The sequence below is a fragment of the Rhamphochromis longiceps genome, linkage group LG3 (assembly GCF_057381845.1).
Source record: "Rhamphochromis longiceps isolate RC_006_pf linkage group LG3, R_longiceps_female_GT1.1, whole genome shotgun sequence".
NCBI lineage: Eukaryota > Metazoa > Chordata > Actinopteri > Cichliformes > Cichlidae > Rhamphochromis > Rhamphochromis longiceps.
In genome coordinates, this window is record NC_140559.1 from 48,106,847 (window position 1) to 48,131,204 (window position 24,358).

The window sequence follows — 24,358 nt, forward strand, 5'->3', positions numbered from 1 at the left end:
GTATATAACAGAGAGGTAATGCTGCTGCAGCTGAGATTAGGTCAAAGGTCATTTTACTGTACATCTGTTGATATATTAAGCAGTTATAAAATGTACAATGTTACTCTTTCCCATCATTGTTTAATATATTTTATGATACTTTAGTCCTTTCTCTTTAAAAAAAAAGTGTGAAAAAGTCAACACTGTATTCGAAACTGTTTCCTGCTTTGTAACCAACAAATCACTCAACATAGAAAGAAACTGTGTGTTTACTTTCACTGAGGCCAAGTAATTTACATTAAAGATGAATTTCACTACAGGACATCAACACCTGTAGGGATGGTGCTTAGGGAACGCTGAGAAACTTTGTTACATGACATAAAAGAATACAAACACAAAAATGCATGCATTTTCAAAAAGATTTGAATTCTCGGATATTGTAGCACAAAAATAAATAGAAACTGAGGGAAAAAGGTCAATGCAGAATAAAAGGATTTTCATGATCAGTTTGCCACAGCAGCATTTTGTGTCTTTTTTGGGGTCAGGTCACAGATTCTCAAGATTATCAGACACAATTTTATCCCGAGCTAAAGCAGCGTGAAGAAATATTCCACAACAAGTAAACTGATCCATGCCACCCACCATTTTTATCCTGAAGCCATAACTGGTTTCCATGAGAAACAAAAAAAAAAAAAAAAAAAGCAGGAAGAAAATGACTTTGCGTTTTCACTTAGGGAATTGCATGTAATGATTTTTCACATTTGCGAAGCTACATTTCTTGAAACCTTCCACCTTTTTATCTCAAAAGTGCAAAAGCCAGTTGTTAAAAATACATTCACAAAATCTCCGACTCTTGACAACACCAAACATCAAAACAGTTTTATCAATGCTCACAGCCAATGTTTTCAGATCACACACACAGCGCACCGATGGTAAAAAAAAAAAAAAAAAAAAAAAAAAGAACCACACAACTGTGTAAAAAACAAAACAAGAGAAAAACATGCAGTTAAATCATATATTATCGTTATATGATGGTGAATATGTATACAGCAACATTCAGGATTGCTACAAAATGATAAATGATACGTGACCTCTTTGTCCTGCTTCATTCATCCATATATGCAAACCAAAGATAAAATTGTTAATAAAGCCTTATGTAACGTGTACTTTATGTCTCGTGTTTTCTGAAATTTTCTGAAATCGTTCGTTTTTGAGTGAGAAAATGAGTTTCAAAGTATTGTAATTATTTAAGTGGCGTATTAAACATATTAAACATTCACTAGCAGGGGAAACAAGTAAGTCTTTCATTTTTGTAAAAATGTGTTATGTATATGTATTGTCATTGAGCAAATAAGAACATCACCAGCCAACCCCCCTTATCTCTAAAAAAAAAACAGCTTTTCGTGCACTCAGAAAACCTGCTTTCATCTTTTTTATAGTCCATTTTGCAGATGGTAATTAAAAAATTTTATTTAGCTTTTCAGCTTAAAAGTTAGGGCAATTTTATCAACGTATAATCATTCTGTATATTATACACTAACATTTAGTTGGTTTTCACTGGGATTGAGGGTATGAAAGACTGTAATCTGAGACGTAATGACTAAAGCTGTAAAACAGCCTAGACTTTAAAATGCTCTTCTGTGTTATCGTGAGGTATACGAAATTTAAACGCACTTGGATACGTGTATTTAGCAGGTATAGTTATATTAGTTGTATTTCACTCGTGTCTGCTGCTAGTCTTTATTTCTGTTTTAGGTCTTTGAAAGTTAAACTGTCGCCATATGAAGTAAACATATACATAAATAACACGCCAATAAAATTAAACTAGCTTCTCGCTCATAGAGGTGAGTGCACCCCATTTTACCAATAGAACCCCAAAGGATGTTGTGCACATGCGCGTTGTGCAATCTACCGGAGCGCGAGAGGTAGGGAAGGCAGTTCTAATGGCGGAGAATGTTCGGTCGCCTTTTGACTACCGGGAGCCACCGACCCTCGACAGCGACGGGGATGGAAGCAAACCGCCGCCACCACGGGGGTGAGTGAGACCGGCGAGCCTCCGGTTTGTGGCCGCGAGCGATCCTTTTTTCTCAGCGGAGATTTGTGAGCAAAATGCAACGCCGTAGACGCACGCGCCGTGCGCGTCTCTTTAGTTACCATTAGAAGCCCTTTTTTCGCGTGCATGATTTCAGCGTAATATTGCAGAAAACGGGGAATGGAAAGTGATTTTCGTTCAGCTGCGGGTTGCAGCTGGTGTGCCCGGCGAAGGTGCATCTCTCCCCCATCCAACCCGCTGTGCATTTAAGCGCCATCCTTTTATTTTTTGAGATTTTGACGGGACAGAAGTACCAACGTTAGCCGTTGGAAGCTAACGGGGCTAGCCGTGGTTTAGCATTAATGTTAGCATGTCCTCAACAGGAGCCGTCAGCTGTGTAACCCAGACTGTCAGTTATATCTCTCCCTCTCCTCGGTAACGTCAGTCATATGATTTCTTAGACTGAACGTATTATTCAAAGACAATGTCGTTCAGCTCTCAGCACTTCTCGAGTGCTCAGCTGCTGTAGATCATGACTCGTGGCTTGTGTGGTGTAAGTAAACAAAGTTGCTGACCGCGACCAAAATGCCCCCAAAAACACTTAACTGTCACCGTGCTCAGTGAATTAGGCACGCAGTGTTTTGCTAATCATGCTTCTTTTTTTTCTTTTTTTTTGGTCATTTCCTTTTTACAGACTGACGTGATTGCTTAAAGGGGTGGGGCCATTTTTGATTAATAAGTGTAGTGTTAAGCCTCACAATAGCTGTGCAGTAGATCAGGGTTTGTTAATCCTCTCCAATGATCACCTCTTCTCTGCATTTTTATTAGTTAGCCACATGATGTAAATCCAGTAGTATTTGAGTAGACTGCATGAGATTATTTTTCCGTTGAATGCAATGATCTATTTGTTTGTAGAACAATAACTTAAACACAAATATGTCCCTATGAAGCTTATATGTTGTCTTATATTAAACTTATAGGGACATAATGCAAGAGATTTTCTGGGAAGTAGTTTGGAATTGGTCTCCAGCAGCTTTGACGCCATGCTTTTTTACGTGTGTGTGTGGGGGGTTGTTTTTTGTTTTAATACTCTTGGCACCATCTGCAGCACATGTTCACATCAGTGCTTAGCAGGTGGTGGTGCAGAGTCCAGAGGGGTCAGATAATTTCTAAATGGGCGACAACTACCACCGTGAGGACTTCCTGTTTCATTGAGGGTGCTGGCAAAATTGTGCAGAATGAGTTGAGCCCTCTGAAGCTGTAGACCTACAATGTAATCTAATGTTCACGATGCGATTTTTAAAAAATCTGTTAGTTTTCAGTGTAAGGCCATTGCCGTTTTAATTTCACACAAACTAGCAGCAGCCACGAAATAATAGTTACGGTCCACCACCACAGCAAGCTGGGTATTTAAACTTCTAATGTGCATGGTAATTTGTGTAGTCACACTCCCAATGATTGCAAATTGTGTTTATCTTTCACAATCGATGAGTCTTTATCCAAACAATCAACACACTTTACCAGGCTGCCAGCATTTTAAAGGCAAAGTAACCTTTCCTGTAAGAAAAGAAATAATAATAAAAAAGAATAACATTCATAGTTTTTAATAGAGCAGGGTGATATGGCCAAAAATATTTATCACGATATATATTTGAAAATTTGCGATAACGATATAACCGACGATATAATTGATGCGAGACAAAATACAACTCCACAACATTACTAGCGCAAAAAGACAACCTTCCATTTATTTTCACTTAAACAAGAAGCTGGTTTTTATGTACATTAAAGCTTTATAAAAATGTAACAGTGCAAATGCAAATTCCTTGCTGAAAGTTTAACCAAAAGGCATTTCCAGTAGAAATGGGCTGACATATCCTGAGCATAACCATGTATAATATCCACTGAAGTTAAAAAGAGGTGCTTTGCAACATTAAACTGCAGTGTGCAGTACGCATTTTTCAGACCATAAGGTGCACGGGATTATAAGGCACATTAAGCGAAACAAAGCAGTCAGATAAATCAAACTTTATTAAACTCATTCTTCTTGCTTCCTCCAATTCCACATTGATTCATTAATGTTGAATTCTCTGGCAGCTGCTCTATTCCCATGTTGTTGCAGTATATTAATGACTAACCTCGTATTGTGGATGGATTATCTCAGTTGTTCTCCTGACTGAAGTTTGGTCCGTTTACAGCATCCTGCCATGCGATTGCATTTGTCTCTAACCATGAAGAACCTTCACGTTAACTTTTATAAGTGGAAAAGTGTTAGTGTTCGTCCTCCAGCTTCACTGTTTATGTTATGCTAACATAGCTGTGTCGCTAGCGATCACGTAGCACATCATTATATACCAGCTAGCCCAACTTCAGTAACCCTACAAACGTCACTGCTGTTTAGTTTCCTGTCTTCATTTATGTTGGAAGTGATAGCAGAGCTGCACGTTTGATTTTTTTCAGAAATCTCTCAGTCAGAACATGCTATATCATGCTTAGGTAACTAGCGAAACTAGCGAGCTAACTTCCGCTAGCTTCCTGCTAACTTCTAACTCCGTTAAATGTAATAACTTTTGTTTTCATGGATGCCTGGAAGTTAAACTTCATAGTTACACCTGGTAAAGCAGCAATGCTGATCGTTTTATTAAAGATGAAAGAATTTAGACAGTTTTTAACTCTAAGTGATGCTGCAGTGTTGTTTGACCTGAAGCATACGGAGTTTAGGACCCAGATTACTCCCAGATTTAAGAGCATCTTAGTCCGACAAATATGACAATAACAACGGCCGCTTGCATGTTCTGCAAAAAAATGTGCTTTGTTGTGTATCTGACGGACAAACACCAAACCAGTTCCACATCACTGAAGTTGCACCATTTTTACAAACCAATTCTGGTTCATCTGTTTCACTCAACAATCGGCCATGTGCGTATGAAAACAAAGGCACTGCGCATGCGCGTTTTACTCCCATTCTATCGCGATATTTCATTTTCCTATCGTTGCCTAACATTATACCGGTATTACCGTGAACGGTATAATATGGCCCAGCCCTAGTTTTTAATTAACGTTCAGACATATAGTCAGTGTTACATCCATCTACAAATATTATTTTGTGTGTAAATAATTGTATTTTTTTCACCATGTAGGTGAATTGAAGTCAAAGAGTCAATGTAACTGGGTTCATCGGAAGTGAACAGGTTCTCCATAGGTGAACTCTGTTGATATAAGAGGTTATAAGTTTCTAATGTTTGTGAAATACATTAAAGATTTCTTTAGCAAATCACTAATTATATAGAAGTGTTATTTATAAAGACAGCAGTCAGTACAAACGTTACTGAACATATATGTTGTCCTGTAAAAACAAGTACACCTTTACGCCTTCCACGCCTCCTGACAACCGAGGATGCAAGTATCTTATAGTTTAACTCTTTTTGGGAAGTCCTGCCTATCTGAAGTTAAGAGGCCACCCGAACACATGAGATATCATTGGAAAGGCCAGGATGTCCTCCTTTGAGCACAGCAGAACTTTTCAGGGTAGCTCAAATAAGTCAAAAGATATAGACCAACAGAATGGCTCTTTTTTTTTTTCTCTCTCTCTCTGCATGATAATTGTATAAAATGACAGAAAAGGTTCTGGTAGCTTACTGCCCCGGGTGTCTTGAATCTATACAACATAGTGTTTGATTTTTTTTTCTTTTTAACCAAAGCCCGTCTATAACTGAAATGGAAGTAGTAGACCTGTTTTATTTAATCTGTAGTAGATAGCGGAGAAACATGAACTTCTGTCATTTAGTTGTTTATCTATGACTTAACCACCTTGGTGTAGTATGAATGATGATGGCGGTGGAGACTTTATCAATAGGAAAAGCTGAAAAAAGATTAAACATTACAGCTAAAAGGTCAAAATCTAAGCACTCCTTCACATTTTCTAAAGCGTTCCAGTGGGCCAGATTGGAGTCTGGTCAGTTCTGGCCCTGGGCTTTAACGTTTGACATCCTTGATCTACAGGCCTCAGTTAGCATGTTAAATATTAAAGTTCATGACAGTGAGCAATTAGAAAAAACTGAATAAGTATGGCTTGTTGGAAAAGGTTGCTAGGAGGAAGTCTGTTTTCTAAAAGGAACATGTTTACAAAGTTACATCTGAGCAAACCATAAGACTTCTGGAGCGATATCCTTTGGCTAGTTTAGACCAAAGTGCAGATGACCTCTTACCAGCTGTCAGCAGAGTGGTGGAGGGGTGATGATTTGGGTTTTCTGTGCAGCCACATAACTGAACAGCTTGTAGTCATTGAGTTAACCACGAGCTCTCTGTATACCAAAGTATTCTTTAGTCAGATGTGAGGCTATCTGTCTGACAGCTAAAGCTTGGCAGAAACTGGGTCGAGCAGCAGGACAGTGATCTCAATCACAGCAGCAAATCTACAACAGAATGACTGAAAAACAAAAGAATTGAGGTGCTGCGATGACCCAGTCAGAGTCCAGACCTCTACAAAACTGAAATACTGAAGCGAGACTCGAGCATAAACAAATGCCTCCAAACCACAATGAACTGAAGCTACGCTGTAAAGAAGGCTGGACCAAAATTCCTGATAAAATCATGGAGAACACAATTCCTTCAAGCTGAGGTGGTTCTTTAAGCTGTTCAATCATGGTGTTGTACTATATTAGAGTTTGTTTGGTTGTTGTTGTTTTTCTTTTTTAAACTACGTCAATCTCAAAATTCAATGCTAGTCATGCCAAACAAATTTAAATATGTTTGGTAGGGTTTAGTACAATTTTCTGTGATACTTGTATGTATTTGTGTTTTTAAAGCATTTGTTAGATCACAATATCTAAACTTTGGGCATTTGATGAGACAGATTACTGATTCAGTACCAGTGTTGAGCTAGTACAATATATTCCTCATTGAGGAGACTGGGGATATTTCAATGTATGTGATGACATCAGGCTTGACTTAAACACTGCATTCCTAACTTTATAAAACAAAATGTAGAAAATTGAATATTTATTAGTAAAAGAATTATCGAAAGCACACTTTATTTTTTATTATTAACCTAATTTATTAGAACTGGTCTCATTTCAGCTCAGCTGTAAAGATTTTACCACATCCTCTTGCCACTTAAAGTCAGACTAGTTTACTCTTTTCCCTGCTGACACTGTGAGTGCACCTGCTTTCTCACACACACACACACACACACACACACACACACACACACACACACACACACACACACACACACACGTAGAGTAGAGCTGAGATGTATTAACATGAAGTTGAGTTGACAACTAAATATTAAGTTACAGTAAATGCAATATAAAAAAAATTCCACACAGATGTTGCATCAACATAACGAGAGTGACAGCGAGTCAGAGCGCGAGAGAAAGAGAGGTGCTGACAGGGAAAGTGTTGACATCAGTCGTGCCAGCTCGCTCAGCCACAATTTGTGGTTAAGTTACAAATGCTGTTGGCTGCACCAGCAGCAGACTGTTTCCTGTTAGCTTCCTTCTTTCCTTGTTTGCTCTCCCACTAGCAGGTGGTGCACTGATGTAGATGTGCAGTGTAGTAAATGCATAAAGTCACAGAATCCATTTTTAATAGATCAACCCACCACTGAAGTTTCTAGATCCTGCTCTAGTCCTCATCATATATCCCAAAAAAAATTTTTAAAGTCACAAGTTTAAAATGGTTTTCTTATCACTTTTTACCACCGTGACTAGTTAAGTAGGTCATCCACGTGAGCATACACCTGTATTGCTTTGCTGCAGGTACACATGATCACTTTGTTTGCTCTGCGATCCATTCCCGTGTTTATACAAAGTCTTCATGTGAGTGTGCTGGGTTTTTTTGTTTGTTTGTTTTCTAAATGAAGACCTGACTTTGTTTCTACAGCCGTGTGTGTGGGAGGAAAAGGAAGGGAACACCTGTAAAGGTGTGTGACCGAGCATATGTGACAGAAGATGAAGAGGAGGAGAGCATGTCAGAGCACAGCTACAGCCCCGGTAAATGTGAAGACTCACACAATGTGTTTGCCACCTGGTGTTGATGTGTTTTTGTCCACTGATACCTAGGTGAGAGAAAGAAAATGTTACTTTCCAAACCTGTGAAGTGATAACAAGTGTGAGTGGAGCTATTATGCTAATTTCCAACTCAGATGACCCAGTATATAACAGCTTGTTTCAATCTGTTTTCTTTTACTTTAAAGGCAACCTCCATTTACTGCTACTTTCTTTTTTCTTTTCTTGCTGATTGGATGTCCCTCAATTTTTAGCAGCAAGTGGGTGGGGATTCTGTATCCACAACCAAAGCTATGTAGCTGAGAGGACCTTGTTATGGATAGCCTTTAACGGCATACAGAGCCAAGCATAAAAAAAAAAAACAAGCTTCAGGGTCGTTCTGAGCTCATGCAGACCTGAAGTTTTGAAACTTGCCATGCTTAATAAACGAATTCACCATTTTAACATTGTGTATATATGGGAAAAGGAATATGGAGAAGCATAATGGGTCCTATTTAAAACGTTTACTCTGTCCCAGGTGATGGCCAGTACCCTGAGGGTGCAGAAGACCGCCTCCCTCCACCAGGGAGTCCCTACTACCTGCCTGACCCCACTCAGCTCTGGTAAGTAGGACCCTCACCACTTTGCTCAGATGATCTTTGAGGGGAAAAAAAGACTCATGTGGAGCTAGCCACACCTGCAAGCTAGCGCAGTGTCACAGAAAAGGAAAGTTAATTCTGTAGGCAGAAAGTTTCAAGAGAGGTGCTAAATTGAGTTTGTTTTTTCGCTGACGAAAAAGCAAGGCTCCTACATTCATCAACCTCAGAACATTCATATGTGCTTTTCATTGTCATTTTGAAACCACACACATGTAAAGACGTGGAGCCACGTAGGGGTACAGAGGCTTCAGAAAGTCACTGAAATGGAAAAGAGGCAGAGAGCTGCAACTTTCTGGTTCAACTGTAAAGGAAAGTTTCATTATATGAAAGGAAATTGCTAAGTTGGTTAGGCCATTCAGATGGTGATTTTACACCAAAAAAACCAAACTGTGAGGTTGATGATTTGTAAGTTTTTATGTGCATCCATGTGTTTTGCTTTTTTTGAAATTTCCCACTGAATGATAGTCATGTTCAGGCCTGTGAAGCAAGCAGTGTACCTGTATAAATTAGAGATGGACCGATCCGATATTACGTATCGGTATCGGTCCGATACTGACCTAAATTACTGGATCGGATATCGGAGAAAAATAAAAAATGTAATCCGATCCATTAAATATCACGAAAACACCTCACAAAACTTGCAACACGCCGTAACTCACCTCAGAACGTTAGCACGTCGGAGCAGTATGCATCACGTGATAGAGCGGCTGTGGCGTGCGGGACCTGTCGGTGGTCTGGATAGCATGTGGAGCTTCGCTAGCAACCCGGCATTTCATCTCCGACAAAGTTATCCCGAGAGAAGTAAAGCAAGTGTGTAAGTCCATCTCTGAATGTTTGTAAAGCATTCCTGCGTTAAGCTTAACGAGCGACTGCCTCTCGCTCTCCGGCTGCTACTTCAATCATGAAACTGCTTAACGATCAGCTGATCGGCTTTTCTGTCGCGAGTCCGTGTCTCTAGTTTGCTTTTGGCCCACTTTGCACCAGAAAGAGGAAACCAGCGGCTGAACAACAGCAGCACGTTTAAGCTTGATCAGCTGTTGTTAGAATTTATTTATTATTACTTTCTACTCGAGGATCTTTTTCTACGTAGCTGACGCTGGTAACTGTGCAGGGGCGGATCTAGCAAAGTTTAGCCAGGGGGGGCCGATAGGGCATTAACAGGGAAAAGGGGGCACAAAGACATACTTTTCTTTCTTATTCTCATTTAAAATGTCGAGCTTTTAATAAATAATTATCTGACACCCAAAGTTTTAATTTGATGCAAAATGAATAGAAGTCCATTACTGTATATAGTGACTATTAAGTCTAATATATATACCCTAGTAAGCTATAGTACTTTTTCCTTTGGGAAGGTACCATCTGTGCAGTCTGCAATTTTGTTGAAGAAAGATGTTGAATCTATTTAATATTTCTTGAAAAATAATTGATTTCTATGCATTTTTTTTCACACTGCATCAAATTAAGGTTGATTACGTCGATTAAGCATCATGAGGTGGAGCGTGAGGGGTGGTTCCCTATTTTTTATTTATTTATTTTTGTTGTTGCTGGGAGTTGGAACCCTATTAGTTAGGTTGCTTAATATTTACGCTAAGTACTCTTTAAAATACCAGAATAGGGAGGATGGTGTAGGTTTAAGTTTATTAGATTGATCAGTATTGCTGAACTATGAAATATTTTTTTTTGCATACAGGTATAACAGAATAGCTTTAGTGTAGTTGTTGTTTTAAACTTGAGTATGAACTTATACAAAATGCAGCAAGATATTTAAAAAACAGTTTTGTTGATTAAAAAACACTATATCGGATTCATATCGGTATCGGCAGATATCCAAATTTATGATATCGGTATCGGTATCGGACATAAAAAAGTGGTATCGTGCCATCTCTAGTATAAATATAACTGCAGAGAAAAAATAACTAAACTGGCTTTAGCATAAACATGTGACTGATTTTTATTAATGCACCACACTCCCAGCAGATACCATATTCATGTTGACGCAGGTTGGTTTTATTGTGGCCTTCTTGTAAAACACTTTCGGTTGATTAACTGGAGTAATGGCTAAGCAGGGCTCTAGAGTGCGACCAATTTGGTCACAAATACGACCAAATTTTTCAGTGGTGCGACTAAAAAAAAAAATATTTGGTTGCACCTGTGAGACCAACTGTTCGGGTAGGGAAAAAAAAAAAAAAAAAAAATCTGCAACCTTCCCTGTGGTCAACAACAGACACACATTATGCCCCTATCGTGGACTAAACCAATCAGAGATAGTAAGGGGCAGGACCTCTCTGATTGGCCGTGGTCCAGTTGAAAGTGCAGGTGGAAGTGGGAGGTGAGTAGCTTGAATAAAGCGATATCAATTCATTAAATCCTGAATCGACTTTTAAATATAACTGTGTTTTGCCAGAAACGCCAGATTCTCAGATTAAAGCTCACAAAACCATTTCAACAACAACCAAACAGCAAATGAGAGCAGGTACACGGATTCCACACAAAGACGTAAACACAGAACGGACCGACGCATCAGAATCAACTTTGTCTTTCTCGGCTTTCTCACCCGACGGCCCGTAGACGGACACGCTGTCGGAGCTTGCGGTTCTGATGCGTCCGGTCCGCGCTGTGATTACGTCTTTTTGTGCTGATTCTGAGCTGCAGGTTTTGTCTCTCTCCAACCAAAATTCACCAAGGAAGCAGCAAAAGAAGCAGCAAACTGCGCTTCACATTTGATCAATGTCGTCGTGAATTTTGCTGTTTTGCTTCCACGACTATTAAAATCACACTCCATGCACAGCTAGCTCTCTCTCTGTACTTCAAGAACAGTTTCCCGTCTCCAATCTCTGTTTTCTGTATTATTCATTCGCTTATTACCCACCAGTCTACCGTTGTTTACAGCGCTGCTGTCTTTTCTTTTCTTTTTCTTTTTTTCACTTAAATGACCTCGGACAAGAAAGCCTATTTTTTCTGTTGTTCAATACTGAAGAAATTTAAACTTTATATGCAGAACATTGTAGAATATTTTTAAGGTTATCTGCTATAAAAAGCCAGACCAGGAAAATCTCCTTCATGTTTTTCTGTGTTTTATTCTCAGTTACTTTCACACAAAGGCATCTGCTGTGATGCTCACAATTCTGATGAAGTCAGTACTGATAAATGATCAGAGTTATAATATTTCTGACTATCTGAGGCTAAATTGAATCGAATCGGGACTTTGAAAACCGGAATCAAATGGATTATAGAAATCAGTGATGATACCCAGCCCTAGTGAGCAGCCTAGGCATGACAGAAGTGGATGTAGCTGTAATAGGAAAAGAACTATTGCTAACTTTTCTGTTAAGTTAAGGCCTGATCCTTCTGAAATTCATAGCCAGTGCTCTGACACGGTGTCATCAATCTTTGAATGCTGAAAAAGCACAGTGTATCCAGAAAAACACATTATATTATATAAATTATTATAAAATTTGTGTGCGCCTAACTTTTGTGCCGGTACGCCTAACTTTTTAAAGTTAGGCGTACCAGTACACCCATGGCAAAAAGTTAGTCTAGAGCCCTGCTAAGACTTGTTGAATTGTTTTGATTTGTTCAAGCCTTTATGTGGACCACTTGTGTTTAAATCAAGTTTGACATCATGTTTTCTAGTGTGCCAGAGTTGGGGGAGGAGGGGGGAAGTGGTGTTCGAGGACCTGTGCTCTTCCACCCTCCGCCAAACTGCCGGATTCGAGAAGTCCACTGCGGAACCCAGGTGCGATTAGTTGTCATAGCGATCCGAGACATCGCCAAAGGGGAGGAGATCACAGTGGACTACAGCCTAACGGACTGGGGCGAGAATGCAATGGTGAGTTACCAACTGATGGAAACGTGACATGTTTGGTGTTATTCTGTATTTGTCTCTGGCATGAAAAGATAAAAGCTCAACTGCGACTAGAGCCTTCTAAGAGTTTTCCTTACAATTGTTCTGTGTCATAGACCCCTGTTGCTATGAGGTGACAGTCCACCAATGCATAATCAAGCTTTAAGCCCTAATGCTAAAAGCTACAGATGGTAGCTGTGTGGGGAATTATTTTCCCGTTCATAAACGTGACTGTGTCCTCAGTAGGATCCAGGAGACTCTCAAATGGGCACTGCAGACAGAATGAAGTTTGAAACGATTGAGAGACACACATGAGGACTTTTTTCTTTTTGATTTTTGCCTGTGAACTAAAAAAAAAATACATCTTTTATTTTTTTTTAATCTGTCCATTTAGGAGGAAGAGGCTGGCCCCCACCCACTATCGCTCTCTGTTTCTGATTACCTTACCCCCTCGTGGTCATTATCGCCCTCTTCCTCCCCACTCACCCACTCTGAACCCAGTGACTCAGACCGGGAGGAGGATGAAGAGGAGGAAGATGATGACGACGACGACGATGATGAAGAAGAGGAAATGGAAGAGATAAGGGGTCGAATGCTTCGGCGCCGCAAGAAACGCAAGTTGCCTGCGGCGGTCAATTCGAAGAAGAAGAATAATGCGCCCACTTCTTCCAGAGGACCTGGGCGCCCCTGCTCCTCCTTCTCCCGCCCGACACCTGTTGCACCCCCACCTAGATCCCAGCCCGCAGTCAGTTCTCTGACACCCCCAACCACTAACATAAACAATAACATCAACATAAACATCGGCAGTTCTAGTAGTCCCACGGTGAGCCGGCGGCAGCACTGCCCGTACTGCGGCCGGCACTACCGATCCCTGGCACGCCACCTGGAGAAGCACCACGCCAACCAACCGGAAGTCAGAACAGCCATGGAGCTGGCTCACCTCCACACGCACAGCTCTTCAAATGGCAGCGCCTCGCAACCCCACCCCTCTTCATCCTCCACCTCTGCTACTCACAGTCATTCCTTCGCAGTCCCTCAGTCGTCCTCCTCCAACCCAACTCCCCCATCTCTCTTCCCCAGGGAGAGGGAATCACCTGCCACCCGTTCGAGCACAGGCGCCGTCTCGTTCTCCCTTTCGCTTTCACCAAATGCTTCGGCTCAGCCTGCAGCTGCTAAGAAAGCACCCAGCTTACCACTGCCCGCTACAAAACCCCCAGCACCCCCGATGGTGCCCCGGGTAAAGAGTCCGTCACCTCCGCCACTGTCTACCCCCAGAAGGGGCCGGAGGATGAAGAAAGAAAAGCATGAAGAACAGCAAAAAGTCGAAGTGGAGAGTCCAAGAAATCAAGAGGAGTTAGTTCCACCTCCTACACCGGACCCAGACATCGATCCAGATGAAGAGCTGGAGCTGAGCGCGGAAGGGGAGGATGATGCACCTGAAGAGAAGAATGGAGAGATTGTAAGGTGTGGTGAATTATTGTCTTTTTTCTGCTCTGCTGTATCTGAGTGTTTTTATGTTTGAGGTTTTTTGAAAGTTGGTTGAGATTCAACTGTTAATTTAAAAGCATGTTTCTCTTTCTTCCCTTTCCAGCACACACAGACATCACATGTCTCCACTACTCTCCTCCCTTTCTTGCCTGGTCCTGTATCTCCGTCGTCAGCAGCACTCCTCCTTCCTTTCTTTGACTCGTTCTCCTCATTCTGCCGAGGCCTGGCGCCTGCTCTGCCACTCCAGCCTCTCTCTGCTCATCCTCTACAATCGCCACCGAGAATGCGAGGTGGCCAAGCTCACTATCCAGGACTACCGTAACCGCATCACCCCTCAGCCCAACGCCAGCAACAGCTCCCCTTCTGGCATGGAAGCTTTCCTGTCCCCCTTTGAGCGCCAGGTCTTGTGTCATCTCCCACGGGCTGGTGTCTTAGGCAAGCGAGGGCGCATTCAGCCACTAATTCTCCCGCCACACTGCGAATCCTGCCTCGACCTGCTTCTTCGAACCAGCCCCAACGTAGGGGTGGACCCAGAGAGCCCCTACGTCTTCTCCCGGCCCTACCACTCCCCTGCTACCCCACTCCGTGGCACAGACCTCCTGAGAAACCTGGCTCGAGCTAGTGGTGCTAAAAACCCCGGAGCATTAACGGCAACACGAGTGCGGCGACAGGTTGCCATCCTTACCCAGCTGCTACTGCTGGAGGAGGGTGACACCCAGGGAGGAGCCATCAAACGGCTGGAGGACTTCCTGGAGCATGAGTACCACGTGATCCAGAACTGCTCCACTATCATACGAGACCCAGCACTGATGGGTCGTGTGGGTCGAGTCGTTCTCTATGGAGAGAGGGAGGGAGTGCTTTTCAGAGGGATGAGCCTGCAGCACATCTGCCTCGAGTTGGACGGTAAGGAAACCCCTTTTTTTTTTTTTTTTTTTTTTTTTTTTTTTTTTTTAACTTAATTTTTTTTCTATTCAGTAGAAATGATTGAGTGTTTGAGGAGTGTTTGCCCATCAACGTCTATTTAATGCATGAATTTCTGTCTTTTTTTTTTCTTTTCTTTTTTAAAATTTTTTTTAGAAAGTTCAGTGAACCCTAATTTCACCGGTTAAGAGTGCAGCTTTCATGGATTTAAAACAAACTAGTGCAGCTAGATGGCACTAGAGGTTAATATGAAACTTGGCGGGGGAGGGGGGGTTGTTTTTTAAACAAGGGTAAAGAATTGTCAGTGTGTTTGAGTGACTCAGGGAAATGTAGTGTGCTCATTGAATAAAATAAGAGTATCAATGGAACTCCGGCTCATCTTTAAAAAATGAGCATCAGCCAGCTGCTGGTTAGCTTTGCTTTGCATAAAATCAACAGGGAAAACGATTAGCCAGTCATTATGCTATGTTATGCTAAATCAAACACCTGCTGGCTGGCTCATTTTAAAAACTTGAATAATGTAAATTGTAGTTCTAAAAATGCAAAGTAGTTACTGAAATTTCATTTTTAAAATGTATTCAGTTATTTTTATGCAACATTATTTAAATACTGTAGTCTCCAATTTAAACTGCAACACACCCATGAGAGGAAGTTTACAAATCCGAGACCCATTTTAAGCCCTCGAGAAAAAACTTCATCATTTTGTCTGAGAAGAACATTTTACAACTTTGAACTTATTTATTACCATTTGAAGTAACATTAACCGTGTGGTTGAACAGTTTTGCTTTGCTAGTACGTTTGGATAACTAACCTCTGTTTGATCTCTTTTCATGCAGTCATGTCTGGCAACTCGGCAGATTCCTTCTCAGAAGATTCTGAGGCAGAGGAAGTGAAAGAGGAAATTAAAGAGAAGACAGAGGTCACGGTGAAAAAGAAGGGACCGGGCCGACCTCCGCGGAAGAAAAAGGCGCCCGTTCCATCACCTGTCGTCAGCCCGTCTTTAGCTAATGCCCATAAGAGAAGAAACATTCCACCTAAATCAGGTAAAATCTGTCATCATTAGTGCGTGACCTCACAAACATCTGTGTTAATACTTCAGTCATTAAACCGTGTCACTCCTCTGCCTCGGTCACACAGGGAAGCGCGGCGTCCTGAAGCGTCCCTGGTCAGAAGCCGAGCGTGTAGCAGTGGAGACTCACCTGAAGAGAAACCTCATGGAACTGCGCGTCCCTGCGAAGGCGGACTGCGAACGATGCCTCGAACTCTGCCCTCTGTTGGTGAGCAACCAGCGAGACTGGAGGGCGATCAAGTTCTACGTCCACAACCGCATCCAGCTGCTGAAGAAGCAGGGGAGGAGGGAGAGCGCGGCTGCAGTCTGCTAGGGCCGAGCGCTAGCAGGACAGATATCATAATGTAAAAACCACCAGCAATCACAATGAAGAGGAAAAACTCTAGATCACGATCGGACGCAGTTTCTCTTTCCCCTTTATTTTTATTTTATTTTTTACATGGGTGCCGTACTCTGAAGTATAGCTGCATTCCCCGTCTCTGGTCATATGGGAGTAGTGTAATAACAATGAGTAAGCTAAGAAGACAGATGGGTTACTCCAGTTAAGGATGATGAGTGTACTCGGTGTTGCGGATGCCCGGTGTCTCTTTTTTTTTTTTTTTTTTTTTTAAATGTCTTTTCAAGCGGTTGTACAAAAATGTACTTTTGTGTGAATATGCATTGAAACACAACGAATGATTTTTTTTTTTGTATTATTTTATTTTATTTTTTTTATGTCATTTTGCTTTACTACAAAACAGTGGCAAGCGAGTGAGTGTAACGGAGAGAGAGAAGAAACAAGCAACAAAGGTCTGTGACTACAGCAGTTAGTCCTTGGTCCAGCATTTCTTTCCACTGAAGGCTGAAGACCAAACATGAATGTGTAAAGCTTTGGAAGAAGAAACCAGTGGTTCTGATCTTTATAACTAGACTACATGTCATGTGAAAAAAATGTATGAAACTGTATAGTTTGTGTTTGATACTGACTGACGTTGTTCTCCCAACTCATGGCTCCCACATGAAGAGTGTATTAAAGTATTCTTCAAAATCTCGGACCATGATGCACCTGTGAAGTGTTTTTTGCAAACCTCTGTACCATGATCATAGTCGAACTAGTATGTATCAAGGCACGCCTGAATTTATTGCGTAACATAATTTAAAAAAAAATAATTGTATTTCAAAATCAACATATGGTCTTATTCACAATGTAAATACTTACTAATCTATCAAAGTATGCAGTAGTGATTACAAAGTATTGTGTTATTGTGTACATACTGTAAATACTATCTGTACTTATTAAAGTGTATGACATTTTGCTGTGTTTTCGTAAACTGGTTTGTGTAAGCTGAAGACAAGAAAAATGAAATGACAAATTTTCTCATCCTGTATCGATTTTGTTTATTTAAAAAAAAAAAGGCAGTTCTGCAAAATGTCAACATTATCAAACAAAATGCACATCAATCTTTTACATTGTTTTACAAACACAACGAAAAATATCAGAGCTTTGCAGTACACAAACAACATGTTGTCAGGTACACTGCTTTCTGATTAGTATTCAAAATGCATGCTAATTACTGTAATGCTTAATTCAGAGTATTTGAAAGGCTATTCTATTTACATATGCATACCATCAAAACTTGACAACAATACAAAGACCACTACAGTAGTGACCCATCACAAAATTTAAAATGGAAAGTGATCTAACACATCAGTACACCCTCACCCCCATACCAAAAAAGAAACTTAAAAATGGTCATGTGATGCTAACAAATCTTATAGCTACTGCACAAGCAACACATGTCCTAATCACACTATAAATAAAACGAGATGGTGTTATTGGCATACAAATACACTCCGTATACAAAGTAAAACACGCAACATCCAACATTGGTTCCACATTAAGACGAGAGGGGTTTGAGAACAACTGTAAAACTAACCAAGCCACAGACACTGCTGCAATCACAGTATCCTACACACTTGGGTATAAGAAGAAGGTACTGAGTGATACTAACTACTATGTACAGATCTGTGGTATTCTCCAGGATCAATTATTGTGCTCTGTGTTACCACAGGGTCAGCTTTGTCAACAACCACAGTAATCATTGCATCACTGAAACACTGTCAGATACTGATGGCTGGATGTGTAGTGTTCTCTGTTTGTATTAATATTTTTGGTAGTATTTTACTATTTTGTCGTATTTTTGGTTTGTAACAGTGATAAACTATCAATGATCAGTTATTGATAAGCTAACCCTGTGGTATTTGTGTTAGCTTATCAAGAATCATAATTTATGGCACTATCGTCATCATTACGCACATTAACTGTTGTTTCACACAAGTTGGAGATGCAAGGCAGTGACCTCACATTCCAGGATTTTATCATTTAGGGAATATCACAAAGGTAAGGAGCTTTTATTCCCAGGATGATGATAAGAAAGTTTGCCCTCTTTACCACTGGCAGAAGCACAGTAACACACTGCAAACAGAAATAGTCCATTACCTGTGTATAGAATTTTAGAGCAGCCATTGTTTTAGTTTACAAAAAAACCTCCACAGCACTACTCATTTTGTTTATCGTATTTTGCTTCCACTTGGAATCGAATGTGTTAAAGGCATAAAGGTTTTCTTTCTTGTTTGCCTGCCTAAATTTTAATAGATATTATTTAACTTTTTTAACCATAAGCAAGAAATTCATAGTTTCAAATGTATTTACATAAAATGATGCTGCAGCCATGGAGTTTGAGTTAATATGACCTCCAAATTTTTAAACGGTATAAATAACCTGAACATGAGACAGAATTGATGGATTTAATGTCTCAGTAAGTCAGTATAAAAGTAATGTGAGGTCATTCGTTACTTTTCCCATAAAAACAAAGAAAATGTTTCAGCTTGTACAGTTTTCCTTACTTACAATATTAAGTTTCAGTCTTGTTCTCAACTGATTCTGCACAGTTTCCTTCATCACCTGTTTGACTCTGTACTTCCCTCTGTACTACCTCCATAGGTGATGTGTCACCTTTTCCAGGGTTAAATAATGGAAAGATTTCACCTTTGAATGTAGCCGTGAAAGATCCAATTAGTGTTTTCTCTTCTACATTATAAAATGAAAGCTCACCACTGTCACGATCCAAATACACACCGACCGTCTCTGGTCTTGAATGGAAAGGTATTAAAATCTCAGGTTGTGTGCTAAACTGAAAACTATTTGCTCTTTTGGGAGACGAAGACAGAAACCAGAAACCATTCGATGTGTTTGGAAAAGATGTGGATGAATTACTGGGGATTTCAGCTGCACTTGTAACTCCTACCCACCAGGACTGTTTGATGCCTAGCTTCTCATCTATCCTCATAGAAACCTCCCAGTAGTGTTTTCCAGAAGAGAAGCCAGATGTTCCTTTGATAGCTGTGACACAGGTAACCATCTCTCCATCAGGAAATTCTATCTGGGCCTCTCTCACTCTGTTGCCTACAACCTTGAGGTATGGGTTGTTTCTGTCCTCAAGTTTAACATTAACTGTTGAAAATTGAATCAGAAAGAGTGACAAAAGTCATGAAAGAGAAAAAACTGTGAAAATGTGAGATTGTCAACAAAATGAATGAAGTTATTACCATAATGATTTCTAGCTTCTGAAATGGACATTGGCTGCACCACTTCTGTGGGGAAATAGAGAATACATGTGTTTATAATATTATGTCCTAATGACATAACCTTCATGTGTCACCGTGATTCTAAGAACAAGGACAGCTTTAGTAACGTCTTACCTCCTGCTAAAAGTTTATCAGTCTCTGTAGAGAAATACAACAAATAGTTTATCTGTATTTTTCGTTTTAATGGAAGAATCATTTGAATCAGATTTCTTTGTCATGTCAACACTGTGCAAATGATTACAGAATGTCTTGTGTAGCTTTCCACAGTGATACTGATGGGTCAGTGTGGGATACTGCAATCCTATAACTTTTGCAATGTAGGAGGTGTATCTGATATCGGATGATCTGATGGTGTTGTTCCCAGACCATCATGAAAATGTTGTTCCAGGTTCAACATTGCAAGTGACCAATCACATTGTTGTGACGTTATTCTTTTGTGCGCCAAGCCATTCGTGCATTTACGAAATTCCAATGTTGCAAGGACAATATCAATTCTGCTTACTGTTTATTAAAGGGTTACGGTTAGGGTCAGGGTCCGTTGATCGGCGGACAGAGGCGGTTTCACGCAGCTTTAGTACAGTTTTTTGTTTTACGCCGGTTTTTCCCGAAGTCGCAAAAGTATGACGTCACAACATTCTGATTGGTCACTTGCAATGTTGATCCTGGAACAACATTTAGTATGATGATCTGGGAACAACACCAACACGAGGATATCAGATCAACCATCTGATATCTCCATGTTGGTGTTGTTCCTGCATCATCATAAAACTGTAGGTCCAGGATCAAGATTGCAACCAACCAATCACAATGTTGTGATGTCCATTTTTGCAGTGTGGGGGAAAAGAATAAACTGTCTTGGCTTAGATAAAACTCTCTTCTGAAAGACATGACAAGTATTTTGAGTGTTTTACTTATTATTTTTTTCAGTATAACAAATATATTATCAGATTAGCTTTGCTGTTAGCCAAATTTAGGCTACTCCTGTTGGTTTCCTAGTGACAGTTTTTAAAGCATCAGCTAACTTCTTGGCTAATGCTAACGAAGTGCTCAGACAATATGATTGGAGACTTGCAATATTGATCCTGGACCAACATTATGATGATGATGTAAGCACAACACCAGCATGGGGATAACAAATCACAGAGAGAATAGGATCCAGGTTGTGTGAGAGGCTGACTTTGCTCCATCTTCAAGCAAATGCATCATTCTTTTATCCCGTTATTACATATATAACAAAACCACAGCTGATGTGAAAAATGATTTGTTCAGTGTGACGTTCTTACCACTTAAGCCGTTCCCTGAAACACAAAATATTCATGTCAGGATTCATTTTCCGCCCGGACACATATTTATATAACTGAGAGCATTAATTTGAACTTGTCGTGTGCTCTTTCTTACCATCAATTTGGTCTCTTCCTGATTGGGCGTTCCTCACTGAAACACAAAACAAACATATCAGGATTTAATTTCAGACAGTGAACACTTTCTTATGACAGTGATAACTTTAAAGTGTTATCTATTTAAAGATATTATATAAATATATTGTGTATGTATTCGGTACCTTTCTTTCTGTAGTACATCACTCCCAATGCAGCCAACACTAATGCAGCTACAAGAAGCAGTGCAAAGGCCACCCACCCACCTGGCGAGGACTCTAATAAACAAAAAGCAAGAAATCTTGTATTTCAGCTTTTACTGTATTTACAATCAAAAACAAATAAACATAATATAACTATTACACACACACAAAAAGTCTCTTTACCAGGTTCAAGAGTCTTATGAAGAGTTCCCAGGCTCACTTTGGCCTCCTTTACCTCTTTATCAGAGAGACCCACTGAGCAGGAAGGCTCAGAGGTGGAGGAAAGAAGAAGCCAACTGTGGACTAAAAAAAGTCCAGAAGACAGATTTCTGTACACCAGACTTTGAGGTTTCACATCCTGCTTCTTGTCTGACCAGCGCAGCACAGGCTGTGGATACCAGCCTTCAGATTCACAGCTCACGTTCACCTTGTCATCTTCTCCCCACACTACTGATAGAAAAGGAGGACTTCCCGAAGCTAGATAAAGGGTCCGAGGAGGAAGATGAAGAACATTTTAATGCGACGGTTTAGAGCAAAGCTTTAAACATCATATACATTTCCACCCCTAAGTCACTCACCTGTCACGAGTAGATTAACAGGTGCACTATCATATCCCTGGTTGCTGCTGACATAACAAAAAAAATCTCCTGTATCCTCAGTTGTGACGTTCAGCAGCTTCAGGCTCACATCGCCTGATTTCAGCCCGCCTGACGCTGCATCCTTGAGTCCAAATGAGACTCGGCCAACGTAGGCAGGTTCTTGATATTTGAACTTTTTTGACTGGTAGTGCATTACCGGGCTGTCAAAGCGATTAGTACGGTACCAGCGTACCTCCAGCTCCTCTGCATTTTGCTGTGGACTGAGCCAGCACGGCAATGTGACCTGATGGCCACGAGTCCCAGTGACAGGAGACGTGGTGGTAACCACCAAGTTGGTTGAAGCTGTAAGATAAATAACGCTGGCATCATTTATCTTTTACACTGGCAGAGTGGAAAAGATGGTTAAACACAGAAAGATAAATCTTATTATAACGAAGTCAATCAAGTTTCCAGGTTTAGCAAGAGAAGTAACAATAACATGGCTAAACTTGAAAAAATCAGAAACATTAAAGGTATGAGCAGAATCAGACACTGAGATTGTGTGTGTGTGTGTGTGTGTGTGTGTGTGTGTGTGTGTGTGTGTGTGTGTGTGTTTGTGTGCTACTAATCAGAGACTTACTGGGAGCAGCAGTGCAGGAAGATATAAACAGCGTCAGGAGACACAGACCTGTCACCCGTCGATCTGTAAAAAGGGAGGTGACGGAAAATTGTAAGGAGACGTTATAATTTCCTCCCCATAACTCAAATCCAGCAACGCTTAAGAAAACAAGCGTTTAATGTTGACGGCAGAAAAAAAGGGCCGAGGGCTAGTTCACGATTAGCATGCTGCTAAACGACAAAACAAGTGATCAGTGTCGACCTACCCATCGTGTTTCTGTAGCTCCACCGAGAAATCACCCTCACACAGTCAGAGATGTGCAGCTTAAAGGGAGGGACGAGAAAACGTGAAATCCAGCAGTCCGGGTAGTCCTTTCTTTCTCTGCAGTTTCTCCGCTGACCTCGATAGCTTGCTGCTTGCATTACTCTTACTTTCACTTTCATTTTCGTCGGAGAGGGCGGAGAGACGAGGATTTGAACTCTGAAACAACTTTTATTATATCGATCTCAGGATGTCTGTAAGTACAACGTCTCCCGTTTGGGCCAATCTCAGCGAAACTTTGCGCGAACATCGCCACACATACAGTGATGATTACAATCGCTATGATTTTTTAAAAAAGACTTAATGTGAATCTAAAATGTTTTTGACTTCAGTGTAACGCTACTCTCCGTTTGCGTTTGTTTCACGTGACACGCTCAACGTAGGTTGCCCGTATGTAACTTAACGGTCACCGTAGTTTGTATCGGCCACGTGATTTTGTTTCATGCATCGCTACGAATGACTGCAGACTTTGAAAAAGAGCCGCAGACTGGGTCGATGGCGTGCAGCTCTGTGCCCTCATACAGACTAAAATGGCTCATACCACTTTTTATGTCCGATACCGATATCATAAATTTGGATATCTGCCGATACTGATATGAATCTGATATAGTGTATTTTATAATCAATAAAACAGTTTTTTAGGTCTTGTTGCATTTTGTATAAGTACATACTCAAGTTTTAAAAAACAAAACTCCAAAGCTATTCTATTATACCCGTATGCAAAAATACATTGCACCCAAAATATTTAAAGTTCACCAATACTGTTCTTTTTATTTCAACTTTTGGTAGAACTTTAAATCTAAGTATTTTAAGAAATATTCAAAAAGTAATTCAAAATGCAATTCTATGCATATTTAAAAAACTCTTTGGCTCTGGAAAAAAAAAAAGAAGTGCAGTATCAGCACAAAAATAATGTTTATATTTAACAACTTAAAAAACAATAACAACACATTGTAGAATGGACCCTTTTATACTTAAAGCTGAACATAAATTGACACCCAGACTGGAAAGCAGTGCAAATAAATGCAACCATGGCTTCATGACACTCATATTTTATCAAGACGGAAGCTGTTTCTATCACATTTAACCTGAGACTGAATTTTGTCTAATTTCTACACACAGCTTAACACAAGTATAAAAAACTTCTTTTTCATAGTTCCTGTTTTTTTAACCACGAAACGGTTTCGTCTGCAACACTGCTTTTTCCAAAGAAAGACTTGAGTCTATCCATTGAACGGTCAGATTTAATAATGACAACGCACAGACCTCTGAGCTGCATATATCGGCTGTAAAGCTTAATGTAGGAATGCTTTAAAAACATTCAGAGATGAACTTACGCACTTGCTTCACATTTCTGGGATAGGTTGCTCGGAGATTAAATGCCGGTTTGGCAGCATGTAGCGAGGCTCCAAATGCTTTCAGTGTGAAGCAACTCCAGACTGCTGACAGGTCTTGCAAAACCAGCGATATAGGATCGATACATTGTTTCTATCCTCTGTTCGGTATGTAGCCCTCTGAATTGTGTCAGATATTTATTTATTTATTTATTTATTTGAAATGAAAAAATAAAAATGTCTGAACGTTTTGTCTGTTTTATTTATAAAAGTCCCAGTTTCAAAATTAATGAAAAGCTGAAAGGTGTTTTGTTGTGT

General features: G+C 40.4%; 2 protein-coding genes across 2 annotated transcripts; one reads left to right on the forward strand and one right to left on the reverse strand.

The window, feature by feature from the left end:
* The first annotated feature begins 1,871 nt into the window (after positions 1 to 1,871).
* Positions 1,872 to 17,341, forward strand: LOC146675110 (uncharacterized). Its single transcript, XM_085400161.1, has 8 exons — positions 1,872 to 2,014; positions 7,898 to 8,007; positions 8,540 to 8,624; positions 12,294 to 12,489; positions 12,899 to 13,968; positions 14,096 to 14,895; positions 15,750 to 15,956; positions 16,051 to 17,341. Exons 1-8 carry the CDS (start codon positions 1,872 to 1,874, stop codon positions 16,293 to 16,295), a joined length of 2,856 nt encoding a protein of 951 aa, XP_085256287.1. The 3' UTR covers positions 16,296 to 17,341.
* On the reverse strand, positions 17,341 to 23,093 carry LOC146675111 (butyrophilin subfamily 1 member A1-like). Its single transcript, XM_085400162.1, has 10 exons — positions 22,651 to 23,093; positions 22,407 to 22,469; positions 21,767 to 22,129; positions 21,372 to 21,665; positions 21,171 to 21,263; positions 21,008 to 21,043; positions 20,893 to 20,907; positions 19,724 to 19,747; positions 19,571 to 19,615; positions 17,341 to 19,475 (listed from the first exon to the last, which is right to left on the reverse strand). Exons 1-10 carry the CDS (start codon positions 22,826 to 22,828, stop codon positions 18,877 to 18,879), a joined length of 1,710 nt encoding a protein of 569 aa, XP_085256288.1. The 5' UTR covers positions 22,829 to 23,093; the 3' UTR covers positions 17,341 to 18,876.
* Between the last annotated feature and the right edge of the window lie 1,265 nt (positions 23,094 to 24,358).

Coding starts and splice junctions, on each gene's coding strand:
- LOC146675110 (XM_085400161.1), top strand. CDS start 1,872: ATGCGCGTTGTGCAATCTACCGGAGCGCGAGAGGTAGGGAAGGCAGTT. Junction 8,008..8,539: donor AGAGCACAGCTACAGCCCCG/GTAAATGTGAAG, acceptor ACTCTGTCCCAG/GTGATGGCCAGTACCCTGAG. Junction 12,490..12,898: donor ACTGGGGCGAGAATGCAATG/GTGAGTTACCAA, acceptor CTGTCCATTTAG/GAGGAAGAGGCTGGCCCCCA.
- LOC146675111 (XM_085400162.1), bottom strand. CDS start 22,828: ATGAAAGTGAAAGTAAGAGTAATGCAAGCAGCAAGCTATCGAGGTCAG. Junction 21,044..21,170: donor GATGTACTACAGAAAGAAAG/GTACCGAATACA, acceptor TTTGTGTTTCAG/TGAGGAACGCCCAATCAGGA. Junction 19,476..19,570: donor AGAAGCTAGAAATCATTATG/GTAATAACTTCA, acceptor AATTTTCAACAG/TTAATGTTAAACTTGAGGAC.